The sequence below is a fragment of the Mustela nigripes genome, chromosome 10 (genome assembly GCF_022355385.1).
Source record: "Mustela nigripes isolate SB6536 chromosome 10, MUSNIG.SB6536, whole genome shotgun sequence".
Taxonomy (NCBI): Eukaryota; Metazoa; Chordata; class Mammalia; order Carnivora; family Mustelidae; genus Mustela; species Mustela nigripes.
In genome coordinates this window covers 66,834,337-66,854,689 of record NC_081566.1, presented here as the reverse complement: position 1 = coordinate 66,854,689, position 20,353 = coordinate 66,834,337, and the positions used below count along the sequence as shown (strand labels likewise).

The window sequence follows — 20,353 nt, the reverse complement described above, 5'->3', positions numbered from 1 at the left end:
AGAAATGAAGACCAAACTATGGGACCTATCATCAAGAACCAAGAGAAGCTGAAATCCTTTGGGATTTGCTGGTAAAACACATTATTAAGGATGTGTTCCAAGGGTGACAAAGGAAGGAAGGGTGACCTTAGACAGAACACGAGATAATTAGGCCTGGATAATCTAACAGTACTTAAATGGGAAATTAAATACTTTTCTTCTGTGGAGAAACATGCCGGGCAACTGTTGGACGGAAGTAGCTGTAACCTTACGTAAAAATTATGAAAAGCCTTGTGCACGCCATGACTACCCATCCGACTACTTCAGCAGCAATAAGCTTTTCAACACACGGCCATTGACTATAAGGGAAAAAAAATTACCTCGGATGAACTACAGGTAAATTTAGAGTGACTAACAGAAATATTATACCTTCAACTTACCTTTTGTTCTTTTTCAATTTTTAAGCAGGTTTCTGTTGTTGTTGTTAGTTTTTAACAAGGAGAGGTAAGGGGAAGGGCAGAAGGAGAGAGAGAAAATCTTAAGCAGGCTCCACGCCCACAGTGCAGAGCCTGACATGGGGCTCGATCTCACAATCCCGAGATCATGACCTGACCTGAGCCAAAATCAAGAGTCAGGCACTTAAACAACTGAGCAACCCAGGTGCCCAACTTATCTTTTAAAAGATAAAAATGAATAACTTCATGAAATAATACAATGGAAAAGAAATAAATAATATAACGAATATTCTTATCTACCCATCCATATTACTTCAGGTCCACACAGGAGCAAGGCAATAAAGGGGAAAAAATGAATGAAACCGACAGGACGAGAGTTGATCCAGGACGATGAAGACGGAAGAACAGGAAAATAAGAGAATGAATGAAACCAGAATTGCAAGAGTCAAGGGGATGCAGAGCCGGGAGCAGAAATGGCAAAGATTTCCTGCCTTCCCTGATTCTCGTATTTATCCTAGCTTCCAAATCATCTCCTCTTGTTTATACAATTATAACCCCCAGTAGCAACTAAGCACCCTGTAAGAATTTACGGGACATCAAGCACATGCCGAGCACAGCACACTAAGCACTGCTCACCCTGTATCTCTCTCATCCCACACCAGAATCTTTCAGTTTTCCAACCTTTTCCTCATCCTTCATGTGAGCTACAATCATGCCTTCATCTCTGAACTCCACCCTTTGTCCTTTGCCCAAGGCTAAAAATCCAGACTTCCAACTAGAAAAGGGACACATTCATATATTCAGATCACCTCTGAAGGATACAGAGAAGCGGCTACCTCTTGCAGAAATGAGGTTAGAGGCTTACTTTCCACTCTATTCCCTTTATATTCTTTGAAGGCTTTACCAAATGAAGTAGCACCTAGTCAAAGCAAAACAAAGATCACAACAAATCTAGCACTCCCGCCAAATAAAACAAGCCCACTTCAGTAGGTCCCCTCTACCCAACATCTCCATCACAGCCACTAAAATGCTTCACTAGTGTTGACAAAAACATCATAAAATTCTAAGCACCTAGACACCAATGGAGTGCTTAAATCTATCTTTACAGACATCTTACAGTTAGTAAGCCTTTCATTAAATATTTGTCAGATGAATGAACATTCGCTCTTAGGCATATGTGTCCCTTCCACGATGTCCTCTCTTTTCCACTCAGGTGGGAAGAGACCTGCTAGGACACTGAAACTGGCTTTTACTCCTGAGTCTAGCAAAACTGGGAAAGTGGATTTAAAAGATATTTAACTCTGGAGTATTTATAAGTCAGATGAAATTAAGCTGAGGCCAGATTTGACATTTTTTCTAGCAACTGTGTAAACGTATCTTTTGATATCAGAATGAATTCCTGTAGTTAAAAGTAATTACATTAAAAAATCACTTATGTGGGGGTGCCTGGGTGTCTCAGGGGGTTAAAGCCTCTGCCTTCGGCTCAGGTCATGATCCCAGGGTCTTGGGATCGAGTCCCAAATCAGGCTCTGTGCTCAGCAGGGAGCCTGCTTCCCTTCCTCTCTCTCTGCCTGCCTCTCTGCCTACTTGTGATCTCTCTCTGTCAAATATATAAATAAAATCTTTAAAAAAAAAAAAAAAAAAGGACCAGCATCAAAACTTGTAGAATAGGTATCAGCTGTAAGAAGAAAATCGTGGCCTATCAATAGTGGCACACTCTTTAATCCCCTGGGAATCAAATGGTTAAGGAGATGGGGTGGGAAGGGTAGTAACTGAGGTGTGCCAGGTACTTTTCCATAACTACCAAAAAAAAAAACCCCACACAATAGTTCCATATAATTGCAAAGCTAAACTTAAGAGCCCAGTAGGATAGCTTTTAGGTTTTTAAAGTTTTATTTAAACTTTTATTTACTTAAGTAATCTCTACACTTATTGTGGGGCTCAAACTCACAACCCTGAAATCAACAGTTGGGGTGACTGGATGGCCTATTCTGTGGAGAACACGACTCTTGACCTCAGGGTAGTGAGTGTGAGCCTCAGTCTGGGTATAGAGATTACTGAAAAATAAAATCTTAAAAAAAAAAAAAAGTTGCGCACTCTTCCAACTGAGCCAGCTAGGTGTCACAGCTTTTACGTGTTTTCATTTTTTTTTTTAAAAGATTTTATTTATTTATTTGACAGAGAGAAATCACAAGTAGATGGAGAGGCAGGCAGAGAGAGAGAGAGAGGGAAGCAGGCTCCCTGCCGAGCAGAGAGCCCGATGCGGAACTCGATCCCAGGACCCTGAGATCATGACCTGAGCCGAAGGCAGCGGCTTAACCCACTGAGCCACCCAGGCGCCCCACGTGTTTTCATTTTTAAGTAATCCTTTTAAGAAATACTACATCCAGGGACGCCTGGGTGGCTCAGTGGGTTAAGCCGCTGCTTTCAGCTCAGGTCATGATCTCAGGGTCCTGGGATCGAGTCCTGCATCGGGCTCTCTGCTCAGCAGGGAGACAGCTTCCTCCTCTCTCTCTGCCTGCTTGTGATCTCTGTCTGTCCAATAAATAAATAAAATCTTAAAAGAAAAGAAAAGAAATACTACATCCGTAACAGCCTTGCTGGCATAGAGGAAGATATTGTGGGGATAAACACAGACACTGATGATTCCTAGTGAAAAAAAGGTTTCATCTGAGAAAGAAACACTAAGGTAGTTTGAGAAATACTTTAACAAGTTTATTTTATTTGTATTTCCCTTTTTATTAGGCATGAGAGTGAAACATAAAAATAACCATCTAATTAAGTCTTAGTTCTTCTATAGGCATAAAGCAGAAATTCTAAGTAAAGCAAAGCATAGTTTACTTGGCTGTTTTTCTTAGTAGTACATTAAAAAAAACTGCTTTATACTAGATGGCATCATCAATCGTATAAAATATGGTATACCAAACAACTTGAAGTTCTCTTTAATAACATAATAGAGTTGTATCATTTATCAAAATATTTTTAAACAATACAGGTATTTCTGGCCTATCAATGTAGCAATGAGGTGCCAGAAACTGGGATAGAAAAAGCCTTGCTTTGATTTTGGATACAAATAGCATTTCTCCAGCTGCTCTAACCTAAAAAAGGCTGGTGCCACGCTTCCCGGACTTCAGTAACACATGAGAATCACTGGAGCGCTTTGTTCCCTGGGACCACTTCTGAGATTCTAGTTCAGCAGAACTGAGATAGGGTCTGAGAATTTACATTTCTTTTCTGCACCTCACAGTTGTATCTTATTTACTTATTTATTTATATTTGTTTTTACAAAATAGGATGTCACATTTAGGGTTATTGTGCAGACTGCTTTCTTTTCTACTGCTTACCATGTGAAGCCAACACCGTTTGTATTAACCATGTATAAAAGATACCAGACTATTCTACTCTAGATGAACGACTTCACAATGTGTTTTCTCTCAACATACCTATCTCTCGAGCAAGAATAATACTGCTGAGGCGGATCGGTTGGGTAGATTCAGCAATAAGCACAGCTTTTTGGGAACATAAGGTGCCATTTTCATATAAAGGCTCGACAGTTACTGCATCATGATGGGAGGAATGCCTGCCAAAATAAAATACTTAAGAGTCTGAACTAAGAATGTAGGTTAAAATTAACTTTCAGAGGAACACAGATTCTTCGTTTTTCCATATTACACACTACCTGGTATATTCAAATGACACTCTTTAAAGTAGAAAACATGCTTAAGAGAGAGAGATCTCAGTGAAGACTCATAAAAACCTTTCCCCAGTGATCACTTGTGCAATGTGACACACGCATTCCATTCCTCCCTCGATATTTAAAACAGGTTTGTACCAGGGCGCCTGGGTGGCTCAATCCGTTTAGCTTCTGCCTTTGATTCGGGTCATGATTCCAGGTCCTGGGATCAAATCCCATATTGGGCTCCCTGCTCAGTGGGGGGTCTGCTGCTTCCTTTCCCTCCTGCTCTTGCTCTTTCAAATAAATAAAATATATTTTTTAAAGCCCCGACGCGGGTCTCGATCCCAGGACCCTGGGATCATGACCTGAGCCGAAAGCAGAGGCTTAACCCACGGAGTCCCCCAGGCGCCCACAAATAAAACTTTTAAAACAATTAAAACGTGGAACTTTTGGCGTCGGATGGGGAGACCGTGCGTCACGCGCAGCACGACCCGCCGCACCCCCAGGCCCGCCTCCTCCCGCCGAAGCGCGTCCAACCGCCCCGCCGCGTCGCCGCCTCGCCTCGCTCCTGGCGAAAGGCGGCTGCACGAGGCCCAGCCCGTCCGCCCGTCCGCCCGCCCGTCCGCCCGTCCGTCCGCCCGCCCGTCCGCCCGTCCGCCCGCGAGGGCCGCGCTCCCACCCACGCTCCGCCCCCGGGGCAGCGCCTCCGGCCGTGCGGGGACCCCCTCGCGCCCCGGCGGGCGCCGCCGCAGAGCCCCTGCAAGCCAACGGCCAAGCGCGCCGCGGCGGCGCCCCGACGAGGCGGCCCGTGGGCTCCGAACCTGGCCGCGACCGTCGCAGGGCCGAGGGCCGCGCCGCCCGGGAGCCGCCCTCACCAGGTGTAGCAGCCGCGCTGCGCCTCCAGCAGGAAAGGCACGCGGCCCGGCTCCCGGCCAAAGGGGAGCAACACTTGCGGCACGTTGAGCTTGCCGGCCCGGGCCCCCAGCAGGCACGGAAGCAGCAGCAGCACGCGGGCCGCGGACCCCCCGCCACACGGCCGGCCGCACCCGGGACGCGGGGCCCCGAAGGCCGTCATGGCGACCGCCCCGTCTCCAGTTCCCGCTCCGCTGCGGCCGCGGCCAATCGTTGGGCGCGACGTCACGGGGGCGGGGCCTCCGCCGGGCGGGAACGGCGGGAGCGAGCGCGGGGCCGCGCGCGGAGACCTGGCGCGGGGCGAGCGCGGGCTCGGACTCGCGGGCGGCGGGGAGCCCAGACGGGCGCTCGCTCCCGCAGCTCTGCGGCTCCCGCTGCCCGCCCCGCGCTCGGCTCCCCGCCGGCCATCGTGCCGCCGCGACGTCCGAGCGGCGTGTCCCCGGCGCCGGCGTGCAGCGGGACTCGGGCGAGGAGGCCGCGTCGTGGGGACGAGGATGCGGGACTCGCGCCCCGCCTCAGGCCCGGGCAAGTCCCAGGCGGCCGCCCCGCATCCCCCGCTCCCGCCCGCAGCCGGCGGAGGCCCCGCTCGGGGCCCGGGGCCCGGAGCAGGCCGGGGCAGGGCACGGCCCGTCGTCGGAGCCGGTCACTTCCGGAGCCCGGGTCCGAGGCTCCCGGGTCCGAGGCTCCCGGGCGTGGGCCCCACGCGGAAGGGGCGCGCGGCTCGGCCTGAAGGCGCTCGCGAGGGCAGCGCCGCTGCGCGTGGCCCGGAGCCCGGGGCCGCGCATCGGTCCCCCCGACGGAGAAGCCGCAGGAGGAGCACCAGGCGCCCGGCCTGGCTCGGCTTCCACAGCGCGCCCCGCCGCCGCGGCCCGCGACCCGCACCCACAGACCCGATCTTTCAGACTCCGCAGCCCCTGGGGAGAAAGTACAACTGATGAGGCCTAGAGGGACTGGTTCTTTATTTCAAAAAGACACGTCAATTTTCAGTATCAAAACAGTCGCACTGCGGGTTTCCGCTCTCCCATCGCGGCGCGGCCCACAGGCCTCCCAGAAACCTCACCCGACAGGGAACTGGGGAGGGAAGAGACGTGAAAAGGCCGGCACACGTGAAAAGGCCCCAGCAGGCGCGGCGGCCGCTGTGCCCCAACCCTACAGAAGCACAGTTTCAAATAATATAAAAATTTAAAAACAGTTTTGTACATAAGCTATTCAAGATTTCTCCAGCACTGACGGATACAGAGCACGCGATGGCACTTCTAGAGACAGCAGCTTTGGACCCCGCGAAGGGTGATGAGATGAGTTGGTCTCATGTGGCTGAATCAGGGACAAGCCGGTCATTTTCTTTTTTTCCTTCAAGGAGGCAGGAGAGCAAGTAAGCGGTCACCTCAACATAAGGGGAGCCTGATCCATTCTGTGGGCAGTTAGGGCCAAGACAGGCCCGGGATTTGGTCTGAGAGAGAGGTCTCACCATCTTAATTTGTTTGGTCACTTCTGATGGAAAAAAAAAAAAATTAATAAAGTTGCTCAAAGATACCTTAAAGCGAAACCCTGAGCCACACTTTTTTGGCCACGCCTCCTGGAATCATCTTTCTAATTTGGCTGGTACATTGGACAAAGCAATGAAGCTTCCCAGAGTGGGGCTCGCTCCGGGCTCCGGCTCTCAGCCAGGCAGGCCCGCTCTGCGGAGGGCAGTATGCACTGGTCTGAAAAGTGACTTGCCACGTGTGAGGAAGGGAGAAGACCACTGCTCCAGAACCGTGGGTAATCTGGAATGTTTGACATGGTCGCCACATCAACAACAGCAACAAAGGAATTACAAAATGTGTGCATCACAACATGCTTTTAAAGACACTTTGCATTGTGCTCACATTCCCTCCAACATTGTTCCCAAAGGTGCTCGGCCTCAAGCCCAGCTGGAATCTCTAGGGAGAGGCAGAGACAGTTTGGCGAAAAAGACAGGGGTTGGGGTGGGAGAGGCGGCAAGAGGAGAAAGCAGCCTTCCAGTTAAAGATCAGCCCTCAGTTGCAAGGCCGGCTTCGGGCAGGCCGGCCTCAGGCGGGGTCGGGGCAGAGGGAGGAGCAGCGGCGGGCGGGATGGGTGCTCTACATCTCATTCAGGTCCAGCAGAGTCTGGTCCAGCATCCTCTGTGTGCACAGGTGCTCCTCTTTGGTGCATTTCAGCTTATCTAATGGGGGCAAGGGAGAGATGTTACCCGAACTAGCAGTGAACATCCCGGTCTTCCCACCGAGAATCACTCCTGCTGCGGGCGGCCGCGGACTAACACAGCAGCTGCCCACTCAGCCACCGGTGCAGCTAAGGCACCGCTCGCTTCTGCGGGCCTGATGTGGCGAGCTGCGGTTACAGACGTTGCTATTCCTCTGGGGGGGAAGAGGCGGGAGACCTTATCAGTCATTTCCTCATTCACACACTCAACCAAGGCTTTCAGTTTTCAGTCACTGGAGGAGGCAGCCTTAAGCATCAGCCATCCCTTCTTTCTGGGCTCTGCCCACAGGACAGTGCCTCCTTGACATGGCTCACTGGGCGTGAGCACGAAGAACAAGATGGGCATGTTTCTACCGGTAAAAACAAAGCTCAGTACAAGAGGAACCTCACGCACTACAGGCTTCCTCCAACAAGGGAAGGTACAATTGGTGGGATAAATGAAAGACCCCATACCAGCCTGTCACAGAATCACTAAAGGCCAGAGAGCCAATACTACTACTGAACATACAAGCAAAACTTTAACTGCAAAACTAGCCTGTGACAGTTACTTACAATTAAACATAAAACCAGGAAAAAGGAGCAAGAAGGAAAAAGGAAGAAAACCTGTGGCGTGAACAGCAAGGAGACTCTAATCTGCTCAGCAAGCGAACCACTCAGACGGCTCTAGGGGCGCAAATCCCTCACCCCATCCCCTCCTCTCCTTTCCCTTTTTCCCACCCAGTCAGAAGGTCCCAATCTCTGGGCCTGCAGATGCAGCAGTCACGACATCTTGCCCAATTGGTTCTTTTATTGTCAGAAAACATCCACGCAGGGGGAACACCGCCTACAGCCAATGTTCGGGTTCAAAGGCAGCAAGTCAGGGTGGAAACCGGAACGCTCTCTCTGGTTCCTCACTATGATCTCTCAAGCCCCTCCCTTTATCACCCATTATCTCTTGAAAAGGAACGGAAATGCAGCACCAACTGTACTCCCTCGGCAGCACAGTTAGGAAGCCAACGATACTCTCACTGCCCCAATTAAAAAGTAATTTGTGGGGCACCTGGGAGGCTCAGTGGGTTAAGCATCTGCTTTCTGCTCAGGTCACGATCTCAAGGTCCTGGGATGGAATCCTGCATTGGGCTCTGTGCTGAGCAAGGAGTCTGCTTCTCCCTCTCTCAAATAAATGAATAAAATCTTAATTTTCGTTGTTGCTGTTCTGTTTCGTTTAGGGCAAAATGACTTTAAAAAGAACAATCAGGGGCGCCTGGGTGGCTCAGTGGGTTAAGCCGCTGCCTTCGGCTCGGGTCATGATCTCAGAGTCCTGGGATCGAGTCCCGCATCGGGCTCTCTGCTCAGCAGAGAGCCTGCTTCCCTCTCTCTCTCTCTCTGCCTGCCTCTCCATCTACTTGTGATTTCTCTCTGTCAAATAAATAAATAAAATCTTTTAAAAAAATAAATAAATAAAAAATAAAAAAAAAAAAATAAAAAGAACAATCAGCTTTCTGCTGGGTTCCAGGTCAGTGATGCCAGCGGTAGGCTCGGCTTATCGGACACCAGGGAGCCCTGCTCATCGGTCCCCCAGACCATGCAGCATGAGCTGCAGCTTGCTAAAGAGCAGGCGGGTTCATTCAATTTGGCTGTAGAGATGCTCTGCAGCAGCACGAGGAGGAGGAAGCAAGAGCCGGAGAGGACACAGAGGAGAAAGAGAAAAAGGAGAGGTTAGCAGAGCACCGCAGGAAACCCTGAGATTCCGGACTAGCTGATACACATGACATGCACCTGAAAGGCAGAGCTGATGCCGGTGGCATTCAGAGAGGGCAGGAAGAGTCAGTCAGGTGGTGCAAAGACCAACAAAGGAACAAAAAACATCCCAACGGGCCAGCTGGAAGGACAACGTTTTGAGAAAGAAGAAAGTATCTCCTTTGCAAAGGTATTTATTCCCCGGGTTGAGAAACACACAAGTGACACGGCGAAGCAAGGCACACAGCTGGCTTGTAATCAGGGTTGACAGGAGCTGAAGAGGGTGGCTGGAACATCTTCTGTAAACGCATTCACTACAGGGCGCCTGGGGGGCTCAGCTGGTTAGCTTAGTTCATGATCCCAGGGTCCTGGGACAGAGGCTCGCTTCAGATCCCCTGCTAGGCAGGGAGCCTGCTCCTCCCTGTGCGGCTCCCTCTGCTTATGCATGTGTGCACACTCTCTGACAAATAAATAAAAATCTTTAAAAAAAAAAGATTCAACACAGTATTATGAATGGTAAATCAGGGTCAATATCCTACACCCATTCAATCCTACCTTCTAATGCTCCTTGCTGTAGGTGCTCGGTACTAACCCATCTCGGGGACTGTCCCATCAAAGCCCACCTCCCCTTTTCAAAAAGAACCCAATCCTGTGTTAAGGCGGCCGGCATGCCCAGCCCCAAGGAAGGCCAATCAAGATTGCCTGCCATTTCTCCAGGCTCCCTTGCAGTCAGAGGGGATTATGGAATCCGGCTCTGGCCAGTGAGATACAGGGAGCAGTCTGCTGGAAGGCCTCTGGGAAAACCAACTTGCTTTCTTGCCTTGAACATGGATGTGAAGGTGAAAGTTACCGATTTCAACCTCAAGAGAGGGCCAAGAGAATCACAGAAACCCAGCTACACCAGGCCACAGTTGCTCTAACCTGGACTTGTTATTACAGGAGACAAGTCAGTCCCATATTTATTTAAGCAACAGTTAAGCTGCTGCCCATAACCAAATGCAGTCCTGGTTAAGAGTAGTTAAGTACTGGGGCCTGTGGGTGGCTTAGTCGTTAAGTGTCTGCCGTCAGCTCATGATCCCAGGGTCCTGGAATCAAGCCCCACATCAGGCTCCCTGATCAGCAAGAGACCTCCTTCTACCTCTCCCACTCCCCCTGCTTGTGTTCCCTCTCTCGCTGTGTCTCCGTGAAATAAATAAAAATCTTAACAACAACAACAACAGCAGGGGCGCCTGGGTGGCTCGGTGGGCTGAGGCCTCTGCCTTCAGCTCAGGTCACAGGGATCAGGCCCCACATGGAGCCCCTCTTCAGGCTCTCTCCTCGGAGAGGAGCCTGCTTCCGCCTCTCTCTCTGCCTGTCTACTTGTGATCTCTATCAAACAAAATCTTTTTAAAAAATAATAAAAATTAAATAATTAAAAGTACTCAAACCACTGACTTTATCTCAATTTTCCACTTGAAGCACACCTTTAAGAGGGGATACAGAGAGAAACCAAAGCCATCCGACCACAGCGTTAACAGGAACTTGGGGACAGACCTTCCTGGTCTCCAACTCTCAAGTTCACAAACAAGCTTCTTCCTACATTTTGTAGTCTGTTTCAAAATGGCCTCAGGACTTCAATGTAAAGATCTATTCTTCCGTCTTAAAGATCAAGTGTATCTGCAGATAGACTGTGCCCATAGTCCAAGTGCATTGCTCAGGCGCCTTGCCCTCTGGGCAGAGGTTTTCTCCTGCTCTACCCGGAAGCTGATGACCAATAACGGTCCCAAGAATACTTGCCACTTCACGTACACTATCCAAACAGAAAACATATGTATACAAAATGATCCTGGGAGGAAATAACTAAAAATAATAGTTATATTAAAGGGTTGAATTAGATCGAACTTTAAGAACTGCACTTCCTGGGGTGCCTGGGTGGCTCAGTGAGTTAAAGCCTCTGCCTCAGCTCAGGTCATGATCCCAAGGGTCCTGGGATGGAGACCTACATTGGGCTCTCTGCTCAGCGGGGAGTCTGCTTCCCTTCCTCTCTCTCTGCCTGCCTCTCCGCCTACTTGTGATCTCTCTGTCAAATAAATAAAATCTTCAAAAAAAAAAACTGCACTTCCCATTAAACCAGTGGTTCTCAATACACGTGCTATTATTGCCTGTTCTCTCCCCCTGGAATGTGTGGGGCAGGTTTTAATGGTCACAGTAACTAGAAGACCCTACACGTATTTATTGGTTAGGGGACAGCAATAAGTAGGACTGTTCCGTACATCCCAGAATCATCTTGGTTTGAATGACCACAGTCCACCACTGAGAAACACTACACTAGTCTCCAAGCCCCACGAGGCCTGGGATCGGAACTGTCTTATTCACTGCGGCATCCCTGACAGACGTGGGGGCTCAAATCTGTGAACGCTCACTTCTTAAAGGGCTTTTGGAAACATTCTACACAGATTCTAAACACCGCCGGACTCTGCTGTAGCATCTATCCACCAGTTCCTGCAGCCCACTCCTGTTCTGGGAAAGAAAGGTCGTATCAGAATCTAGTCCCTCAAAACAGCCTCGTCAGTGAGGGGTTTGTTCCATTTAGGGAAGGAATAAGGAGAGAAATGGAAGCATTTTCCTGCCTGATTAAATCCTAGAACCCACAAGTCCCTAAGAACGGCAGAAGGTCAATAGATGAATGTGGTTATCTGTTCACCCTGAATTAGTACGTAGGAGTTCTAATCCTGCTATCTCTGGTAACTAAAAATTCAGGATCAGATACCAGCTCATTTAGTCAAAGTTCTTGGTTCCTTGATAATAGCAAAATAAAACAAACAAACAAAAAAATGCAAGCCAGAGAATCCATTTGGTCTGATGTTCCTTTTAGACTAGGGAATGATGCCATGGATGCTGGACAGCCTTAGGCTTCACTGGTCTGAATCAGGTTGATTCCAGTCTCTAACAGGACAAGGGAGTGAGAAGGCGAAAGAGTAAAGGGAACTCTGTGTGTTTTAAAGCCTCACAATCCAAGAGATGAAAAGGAACAAATTTTGCCTTTTTTTTTTTTTCAACTTTCCCCTAATATTAAAGCGGGGGGATATGCAACCAGTACCGTGAGAAAGTACTAGATTGGGCGGGCCTAAGACAAGGCTGCCCAACACTACAGGGCAGTTCCGCCAACCAGGTAACTTGGGACCCAATCACATGTTATGTCTCATCCCAACAAAGGTAACAAGGAGGGGTAGAAAAGACCCTAACACATCAAACTGTGATTCAGTCTCAGAAATTAAGAGGGAAAAGAGATCAAAATGCTTTGCTCCGAGATTACCAATGCCGCTTCTTGACCCCATCCCCATCCCTAGTTCAGGCTCGAGTCACATACAGTGGCTTCTGCAGTAAGCAGAAGAATGAACTTGGCACCACGCAGCACTTCAAATTTCACTCTGCTATTCTGGCCTGTTGGTTTCCACCCTTGCTCACACCAGCCATGCCCCTGGGGGAAGACAGTGGCCACCAGGAGCAGAGCGCCTCGCTTTTGTCCTAATTGACCTCCATCCTCACATACTTCTTTCTTTCCCAAGAAGCCTTTCTCTGTGCCAGTCGACTCTTTCTGCCCAAACACAAAACATCTACCACTGTACTATCCAACACAGCAAGCAGTCACTGACCACATGTGGCTATTAAATTCAGTAGTAAAACTAGCAGAACCTTAGCTCCTCGGTCACATAAACCATGCTTTGAGTGCTCTGCAGGCCCTGTACGTGACTGCTGGTCACTGTTTGGGCAAGACTGTCAGAAGCTCTTGCTAGGCAGCACAGCTCCCAGGCTCTATGTCTGGCCCCGGTTTTCCTTCCACTTAGTTCACCCTTCTGCTCCTTGAAATATGGCTTCTGTCCTTGATCTCAATGCTCAGAACACACCCCTGAATTAATGAAGTGCTCATGGCAATGTCCCATCTTGAGCTATCTTTCTTCTCAACCTGTCCAAGTTGAGAACCTCCGGAAGTCATCCGTCCACGGCTAAATTAGCAAAGCTGCTGCTTCTCTATCCATCCCTCCGACCAGCTCCGCCTGAATTCCTCCTCTGCGCATGTCTTCCTGTTTGCTTCATTCCTTTTACATCTGCAACTGTCTTTCGGGTTCTAGATGTACTTTTGTGGTCCAAACGGCCTGCCACTCATACAGCGTTCTGAATCCTGCATCAGCCAGCCTATCCCCTCAACGCCCAGAATTTTGTTTTCACCTGGATACCTGCCATTATTTCAGACTCGTCTCTTCTACCCTCTCCTGCCTCTTCAAACCAGGACTACATGATCTCCCTAACCCTTCAATGCTACCATTTTCCTAGGATCCAAACCAGTCACTCCTGACCTTCCTCATACGGCGCACACTCCATCGTGTGCGCTTTCAGTGCTGTCTCTCTACAGATGATGATCTCGGGGAAAACTGCAACAATCTAAGCCAGTTTCTCTCAAAGCAAACTTGCTGCTGGTGCTGCATAAGGAGATTTCTGACAACATACGCTTGTGAACTTAAAAAAAACTTACTTGCTGTATTGTTTTCATGTGCTTTAGGAAAAATCACTAGCAGGCATCTAACCTTTTACTTTAAATAGAGTTATGTATCTTAAGACAAATTTGAAAATAAAGAGTAAGTGTGAAGAAAACAATGTAGGAAGCACATGAAAATGGCAAAAGCCACCAAGTAGGACACAAATGACTCAAATTTGTGAACTGTCTTCTATCTAAATGCATCACTTTGATAATCTGCTCCCCTGTCATCTAGTAACTTAGCCACCAAATCAATTCTTCATTGCGACTCATACCAGAACATATCCTTGTTCAAAATCTCCAGGGGCATCCCCATCCCCTATAAACCCCAACACGGATTTCAGCGCACACTGGCCCTCCTGACTAAATCGACCTTTACAGCCGTTATATCCTTCCCGTCGCTACCGATGCTTCTAGTCTCTTGCTTTTTAACCAAAATGCTTAATATCCACAACCCTCCAACCAAAATCTGTTTGTCAGAAATCCAATCCTTTAGAACCCAATAAAAATGAAGAGGCAAGTTTTAATATGTTTATTAAGTACCTATTATGTGCCGCCTCCTTTGAGTCCTTATCATCCCCACTGAAAACAGCCTCTTCCCCTGCTGAATTTCCACAAGCTTATTATTTGTGGCGCTGATCACAGACCATCTTTAGCTTTATATATATGCTCTCCTACTAGACTCTGGGTAACCTAAAAATAGGGATGGTGTCTCCCTCTTTGATTATTTCTGTCCCCAGCCTGATAACTTTATGGCTTCTAAAGAGAACAGTTCAAGTGTCAGCTGAACCAATCAGTCTGTACCTTCATCTCAAAGGCTGTGTAGCAGGAGGAAATGGTATGAACAGGAAGAAACCTGAATTCAATAAGACCTCAAGTTTTAGATTAGGGAAAACCTTTCTTTGAAGGCTCTGTTCAAACGAAAAGCAAGTTGGAAATACATAATTTGCTGAGAAACTGAAGTACTCGGTGTGCTGAACACCACGTAGGTGATTAGACGTGTACAAGGACAGCTGCACTCCTGGGCCCGGAACCGTCCCCGCTGTGGAAGCTGGATTAGGAGCTTGTCAAGTGTTGCTAGGTAATCCCACAATATGAAGCAGGAACAGTTTCACTAGCAGAAATGCATCATTTTTAGGGACGCCTGGGTGGCTCAGTGGGTTAAAGCCTCTGCCTTCGGCTCAGGTCATGATCCCAGGGTCCTGGGATCGAGCCCCACATCTGGCTCCCTGCCCAGCAGGAGCCTGCTCCTCCCTCTCACTCAGTCCCTGCTAGTGTTCCCTCTCTTGCTGTGTCTCTGTCAAATAAATAAAATCTTTTAAAAAAAAAAAAGGAAATTTATCATTTGTATGTATGTAATAAACTATCAAGCACCTTGTGCACATTATCTGAAGCACGCGTGACTGGTTGTTCTAGTTTTCCCAGTAATGATCATTTATCATCTCTCAACGGGCAAATGGTAGTGAACCCCCAGCACGTGACAAGAGTTTGGGCAAGAAAACAAAAATGTGCTGAAAACACCATTTTTCTGTGACTTGGGATGGTCTAATTCGTTAAGTTTGCTGCTAGTACATTTGAGTCCGACAAGTACTCTCAAGAGGCACCATCTGAACCACTGGAAGAAGGGCCAAGAACATGTGCTCGGGAGGCATGTGGATGCTACCAGAAGAGAAGAGACCAAGGAGGAGGGGAGGCTTCCAGGTGGCCAGACTCAGGAGCCCCCAAGTACAGGACTTGGACTCCCGAAGCCGGCACGGAGGACCCCTACCCTACAGGACCGCTGCTAAGCCCGCTGCTCCGACAGACTCCGATCAGTTGAGCTTAAATGTCAAGAAAAAATAGACACACACAAAAGTGGCTTTGATTATGTAAGTCAGGGAGGGCCTACAACAGCTGTTCTCCACATCCCACCCCAATGCTCCCTTTTAAGGACAGCAGCAGCTTTGTCAATAACACAAGTGCGGGGAGCGTGAGGCTTCCGGCAGCTTAACATTTTAATTTAGGGGGATGGGGAGGAGCGGAAGAATACATAAGTTGCTTTGTGCCCCCCACTACATCCTAATGCTTTGGGGACCAGCAGGCTGACCCAAATGGAATCCAGAGCGAGAGTGGGGCGTTGGGCTCCCGGAGGAAAGGGGGCAGATCCAGAACAGAGCAGAAACGGTGAGGCTTATCTGTGTGAGAAAGTAAGGAGACTCTAGGTGAGAAGGACTGGCAGCAATCTCCACAGCAACTGGGGAGGAAAGGGAAGAGAAGGCAGCAGGACGAGAAAGACAGCCAGACACTCCAGCCGGAGTCATCGGCTTCTTCTCAGGGTTAGTGGGAATGACAGAAAGGGGCGGGTGAGCGTCAGCGATCAAGGGTCCACAGCAAACGGATGGAATCCCCAACAACTCTTTCTGGTGCTTTTTACCGCCTGGCTTGCTCTGGGACTCAGCTCAATTCTTTGGTGAATTTGGTTGTTTCCAATCATGGCTGTTTCCTCTGAACTTTACTATCAGGACACAAATTAAATACACCCAGGAGGTGTGAATTCTGTTATGCAATGTTAGGGCCCAAGTCACTGTTCTCTGGGCCCTATGTCCTTAGTTATATGATGACATGAATCTACCTTCAGCAGTGTCCCTCTGAGAAGACCGAATTGGAAAAACAAACAGAAACACCATGATGTTATAAAGAAGGGTCTATCAACAAAAATTTAAAAACAAACAAACACATGTACATCAGGGTACCACTGCAGATCCAGTATGAAAGGCCACCCAGCTTTTGCCAGTAAGTAATCAGCACCAGTATTTTAAAAACAGCTTGAAGTTTCTAATAACCAGAGAATAAAACCAAAGCACACTATGCACAGCCTGTAACCCCAACCACCCACAAGCCAAGGTCCCAGCCCCGCTCTACTGTCAGATAGTTACATAGAGGTCATGTCATTGAGGGCGTGGTCCAGCTCCTCGCTAATGGCCTTGTACTTCAATTTCTGGGCATAGAGCTCATCTGGATACGCACAGGAACACCGGAAGGGACGAGGGGACAGAGTGAAAGGGATCAGAAGCAGATGACAAGAGGGAATCATTAAAAATAAGGAAGAGTGTGACTGTGGGTCTAATACCCCAGGTCAGGAAAACATCTGTCCTGATGGCCACAACAGGCCATTTTCAGATCCACTGTCCCCCCAGGACCACTGGACTTGTCGATACCTCTGGTCAATTACAGTCAGGATTGAGAATCTGGGCACACCCATGACTAGAAATTCCTATTACCAAAATACTATTCCCACCCAGTTAACCCAGTTCCTAGCAGGGGTGACACAATAAAAGTAGAAAAAGGAGAAAGCACTCATTAGTACTCTGACACTTCTCTACCAAGCAAGACCAGTACATTTGGTCCCTTTGTTCTACAGGCTGCCTGCCCAAACCCCCCTGAAGAAAGACTATCCTGCTACCCAGAGCATACCAAAGAACCGTACCTCAGAGTTCTCCAAGTCTATTTTTGCTCATTAGAGCAGACCAGTTGCCAAAATAGGGGGACAAAAAGTATTTAGAAAGCCCCTCCCTGGGGGGGGGGGGTGCCTAGATGGCTGTTTGCTGAGCCTCTGCCTTCGGCTCAGGTCAGGATCCCAGGGTCTGGGAATCAAGTTCTGCATCAGGCTCCCTGCTCAGCGGAGAGTCTGCTTCTCCCCCGACCCTGCAAATAAATTCTTTAAAAAAAAAAAAAAGAAAAGAGGGGCGCCTGGGTGGCTCAGTGGGTTAAGCCGCTGCCTTCGGCTCAGGTCATGATCTCAGGGTCCTGGGATCGAGCCCCACATCGGGCTCTCTGCTCAGCAGGGAGCCTGCTTCCCTCTCTCTCTCTCTGCCTACTTGTGATCTCTGTCAAATAAATAAATAAAATCTTAAAAAAAAAAGAAAGAAACATATTTTTAAAAAAAGGAAAAAAAGAAAAGAAAGGGGTGCCTGGGTGGCTCAGCATTAAGCATCTGCCTTAGGCTCAGGCCATGATCCCAGGGTCCTGGGATCAAGCCCTGCATCAGGCTCCCTGCTTCTCCCTCTCCTACTCCCCCTGCTTGTGTTCTCTCTCTCCCCCTGTGTCTCTGTCAAATAAAATTTAAAAAAAAAAAAAGGTGAAAAAAAAAAAGAAAAATTTAAAAAAAGAAAGCCCCTGGGACGCCTGGGTGGCTCAGTTGGTTGGAAGACCGCCTTCGGCTCAGGTCGTGATCCTGGAGTCCCGGGATCGAGTCCCGCATCGGGCTCCCGGCTCCACAGGGAGTCTGCTTCTCCCTCTGACCTTCTCCTCACTCATGCTCTCTCTCACTGTCTCTCTCAAGTAAATAAATAAAATCTTAAAAAAAAAAAAAAGAAAAAGAAAAAGAAAGCCCCTGGCATTCCTCAGCTCTGAGACATGGACATTTCACAGCTGCCTCTCTGAGATCCCCCAGAGCTTCAGTGATGAACAGGACTGCCCAACGTCGCCGTGGGGTACCACACACCTCACTGCCTCCCGAAAGCGCGGCTACCACTTCAGCCCAGAGACCAAGACTACTATGCTGGAGGTAAATGCCGTCACTACCAGCCTCTTCCAAGGAAAGGACACAAGTTCTAGAATACTAGGTAAAGTCTTAGCAAAGGAAAAGGCTGTATATGTAAAAATCCAATTCTAGATTTTGACCTTTTTCACCTCGCTGGGACACAGGACAGGGCAAGGGGCATGTGGCAGGTCACTACCAACTCCCTCTGGTGGACAAGGAAGGAGGTCACCATTCCCGGGCAAGGGCTTCCTCTGTCTCTCTCACTCCTCTCCCAGGCTCCATACCTTCCAAATCATCAATTGTCTTCTCCAGCTTCGCGACCGATCTCTCAGCAAACTCAGCACGGGTCTCTGCCTGGGGGAAATGGGACACCAGACAGAATCAGAGATGAAAAAGACGATAAAAAGGATTCTCTCTCTCCTCCACTTTCTAGGCACAGAACTTTCAGAACCAAAGCCAAGCCTGTCTGAGTCTTTTTTTTTTTAAAGATTTTATTTATTTATTTGTCAGAGATAGAGCGCGAGCGAAAGCGAGCACAGGCAGACAGAATGGAAGGCAGAGGCAGAGGGAGAAGCAGGCTCCCCGTGGAGCAAGGAGCCCGATGTGGGACTCGATCCCGGGACCCTGGGATCATGACCTGAGCCGAAGGCAGCTGCTTAACCAACTGAGCCACCCAGGCGTCCCAAGCCTGTCTGAGTCTTAAAGAGTGCGTCATACGCCTCTGACTGTTTTGATTCCTTTCCTACAACTCCCTCAGCTCACCTCCTTAAGTTTATCCGTGAGAATCTTTATCTCTTCCTCGTATTTGTCCTCCTTTTGCGAGTACTGTAAGAGAAGTAGAATAAAAGTTTCAGAGTGGAAATTCCTCACACAGACCCTACCCCCTGCCACCACATTCACTCATACAGTGAACAGCCTCTTGGAGTTAATGTGCTGAATGGCCCATGAGAAAAAGAGCAAGGCCCATTTCTAGACAAAAGATCCATAAAATCCACAAACCAATTTCCTTAGAGTCTTGATACCCTCTGATTAGAATCCTCCAGACCTTTATTTTTAAAATGGACCTCCGGTTTTATCTTATTCAGATCAACCCAAAGAGGTTTTTCCTTCCTCCTGTTTAGTAACAACTAGGTGTAATGACAGCCCAAGGCCACATGGCGGAAACAGCCCCACACGCTGGTAAAAGCCAGTCATCTGTCTGGACTGCCTCTAGCTCTCAGATCCACTGTTTGATGTCCCTATCAGTCTGCTAGAAAACCGCCTGGGCCCTGTGATTACTGCTACTTCCCACGGCGGCATCAGCCTCAGGCGGACATGACCCCAAGCACCTGAGGCCACGAAGTGATTTTTCACTCAAAGGAATCTGTGTGCACAGGAATTAGCATTAAACCCAGAATCTGGATGACAAGGACGCATCTCACTATGTTGTGTAAGGAATGGGTTTCTCCAGTCTTTCATCAGGGGCAGGGCTGGGCCCAGGCCCCAAAGCCTGTCACCATCACAACCAGCCCCTACCTTCTCCGCCTGAGCCTCAAGAGACTTGAGGTTGTTGGTGACATTCTTCAGCTCCTCCTCCAGCTCAGAACACTTACTGTGAATGTTTTAAATACCGCAGGAGAGGAAAGGGGAAGAAGGAGAGAATAAAAAAAAAGGGAGAGAGAGACACACAGACGTGAATTGAACCTATATGGAGAAAGAGCTGGAAGGCATACTGGGGCAGAGAGAAGTTCCCGGGTCACCTGAGCAAGTGTCACCCCTCCTCCCTCTACCACAGAGAGCGTCAGAAGCCAGGCCCTCCTGGGCTAGGACTCAGAAGTCTGGATACTAAGCGAACATGTGAAACCCCTCACAGGAACAAGCGCTAACCGCTGGCTGGGGCGGAGGTGGGATCAGACGTCCGACCCAGACAGGCCCCGGGCCACCCACGGAAGGGAGCGGCCCTGCAGAGAGGGGGTGAAGCCACTCGGGAAGAGACGGAAGAGGCTGAGTAAGTGGGAGAGAGTGGAGCATTCCATGAAGAGATGAGAAAGCGCTCAACAAACCAACCAGTGGAGGGGAGGCAGCTGTCGGATGGACAGAAGGACGGAACAGAACGGAAGCACACCACACACCCGGAACCTGGTCGCGGGTCTAATGGCTATAGTACCTTTTCTTCAGCAGCACTCAGACACTTGAGGTTCTGGTCCATCAGTCTGATCTGCTCATCCATCTCCCGGCAACGGCTGTTAGTGACAGTCACGGGGTCGCACAAGCCAGGTTGTGGGGAGGGAGAAAGGTCAAAACGGACACAGCGAGGAAACAAGCAGCAAAACGGGGGGAGGGGGGGTCAAAAAAAAAATGGGAAGAAAACA

General features: G+C 49.0%; 2 protein-coding genes across 8 annotated transcripts in view; both read right to left on the bottom strand.

The window, feature by feature from the left end:
- NUP210L (nucleoporin 210 like) overlaps window positions 1-5,192 on the bottom strand; it is an 84,826-nt gene extending 79,634 nt beyond the window's left edge. For both annotated transcript variants that reach the window (XM_059413877.1, XM_059413879.1), the window contains exons 1-2: window positions 4,986-5,192; window positions 3,878-4,014 (exon numbers count right to left, since the gene is read on the bottom strand). In XM_059413877.1, the coding sequence (XP_059269860.1) occupies window positions 3,878-4,014; window positions 4,986-5,185 (337 nt within the window). In that variant the 5' untranslated portion in view covers window positions 5,186-5,192. The remainder of the gene's footprint in view (window positions 1-3,877; window positions 4,015-4,985) is intronic.
- A 772-nt stretch (window positions 5,193-5,964) lies between these two features.
- The window catches only part of TPM3 (tropomyosin 3), a 29,347-nt gene continuing 14,958 nt past the window's right edge, over window positions 5,965-20,353 (bottom strand). For 2 of the 6 annotated variants that reach the window (XM_059413866.1, XM_059413868.1), the window contains 4 exons: window positions 20,149-20,224; window positions 18,765-18,827; window positions 18,287-18,356; window positions 5,965-7,207 (listed from right to left, as the gene is read on the bottom strand). In XM_059413866.1, coding sequence (XP_059269849.1) covers window positions 7,125-7,207; window positions 18,287-18,356; window positions 18,765-18,827; window positions 20,149-20,224 — 292 coding nt within the window. In that variant the 3' untranslated portion in view covers window positions 5,965-7,124. Of the gene's footprint in view, window positions 7,208-16,395; window positions 16,475-18,286; window positions 18,357-18,764; window positions 18,828-19,517; window positions 19,594-20,148; window positions 20,225-20,353 lie in introns of all 6 variants that reach the window. The other 4 variants (XM_059413867.1, XM_059413870.1, XM_059413871.1 and 1 more) reach the window with 3 other exon arrangements.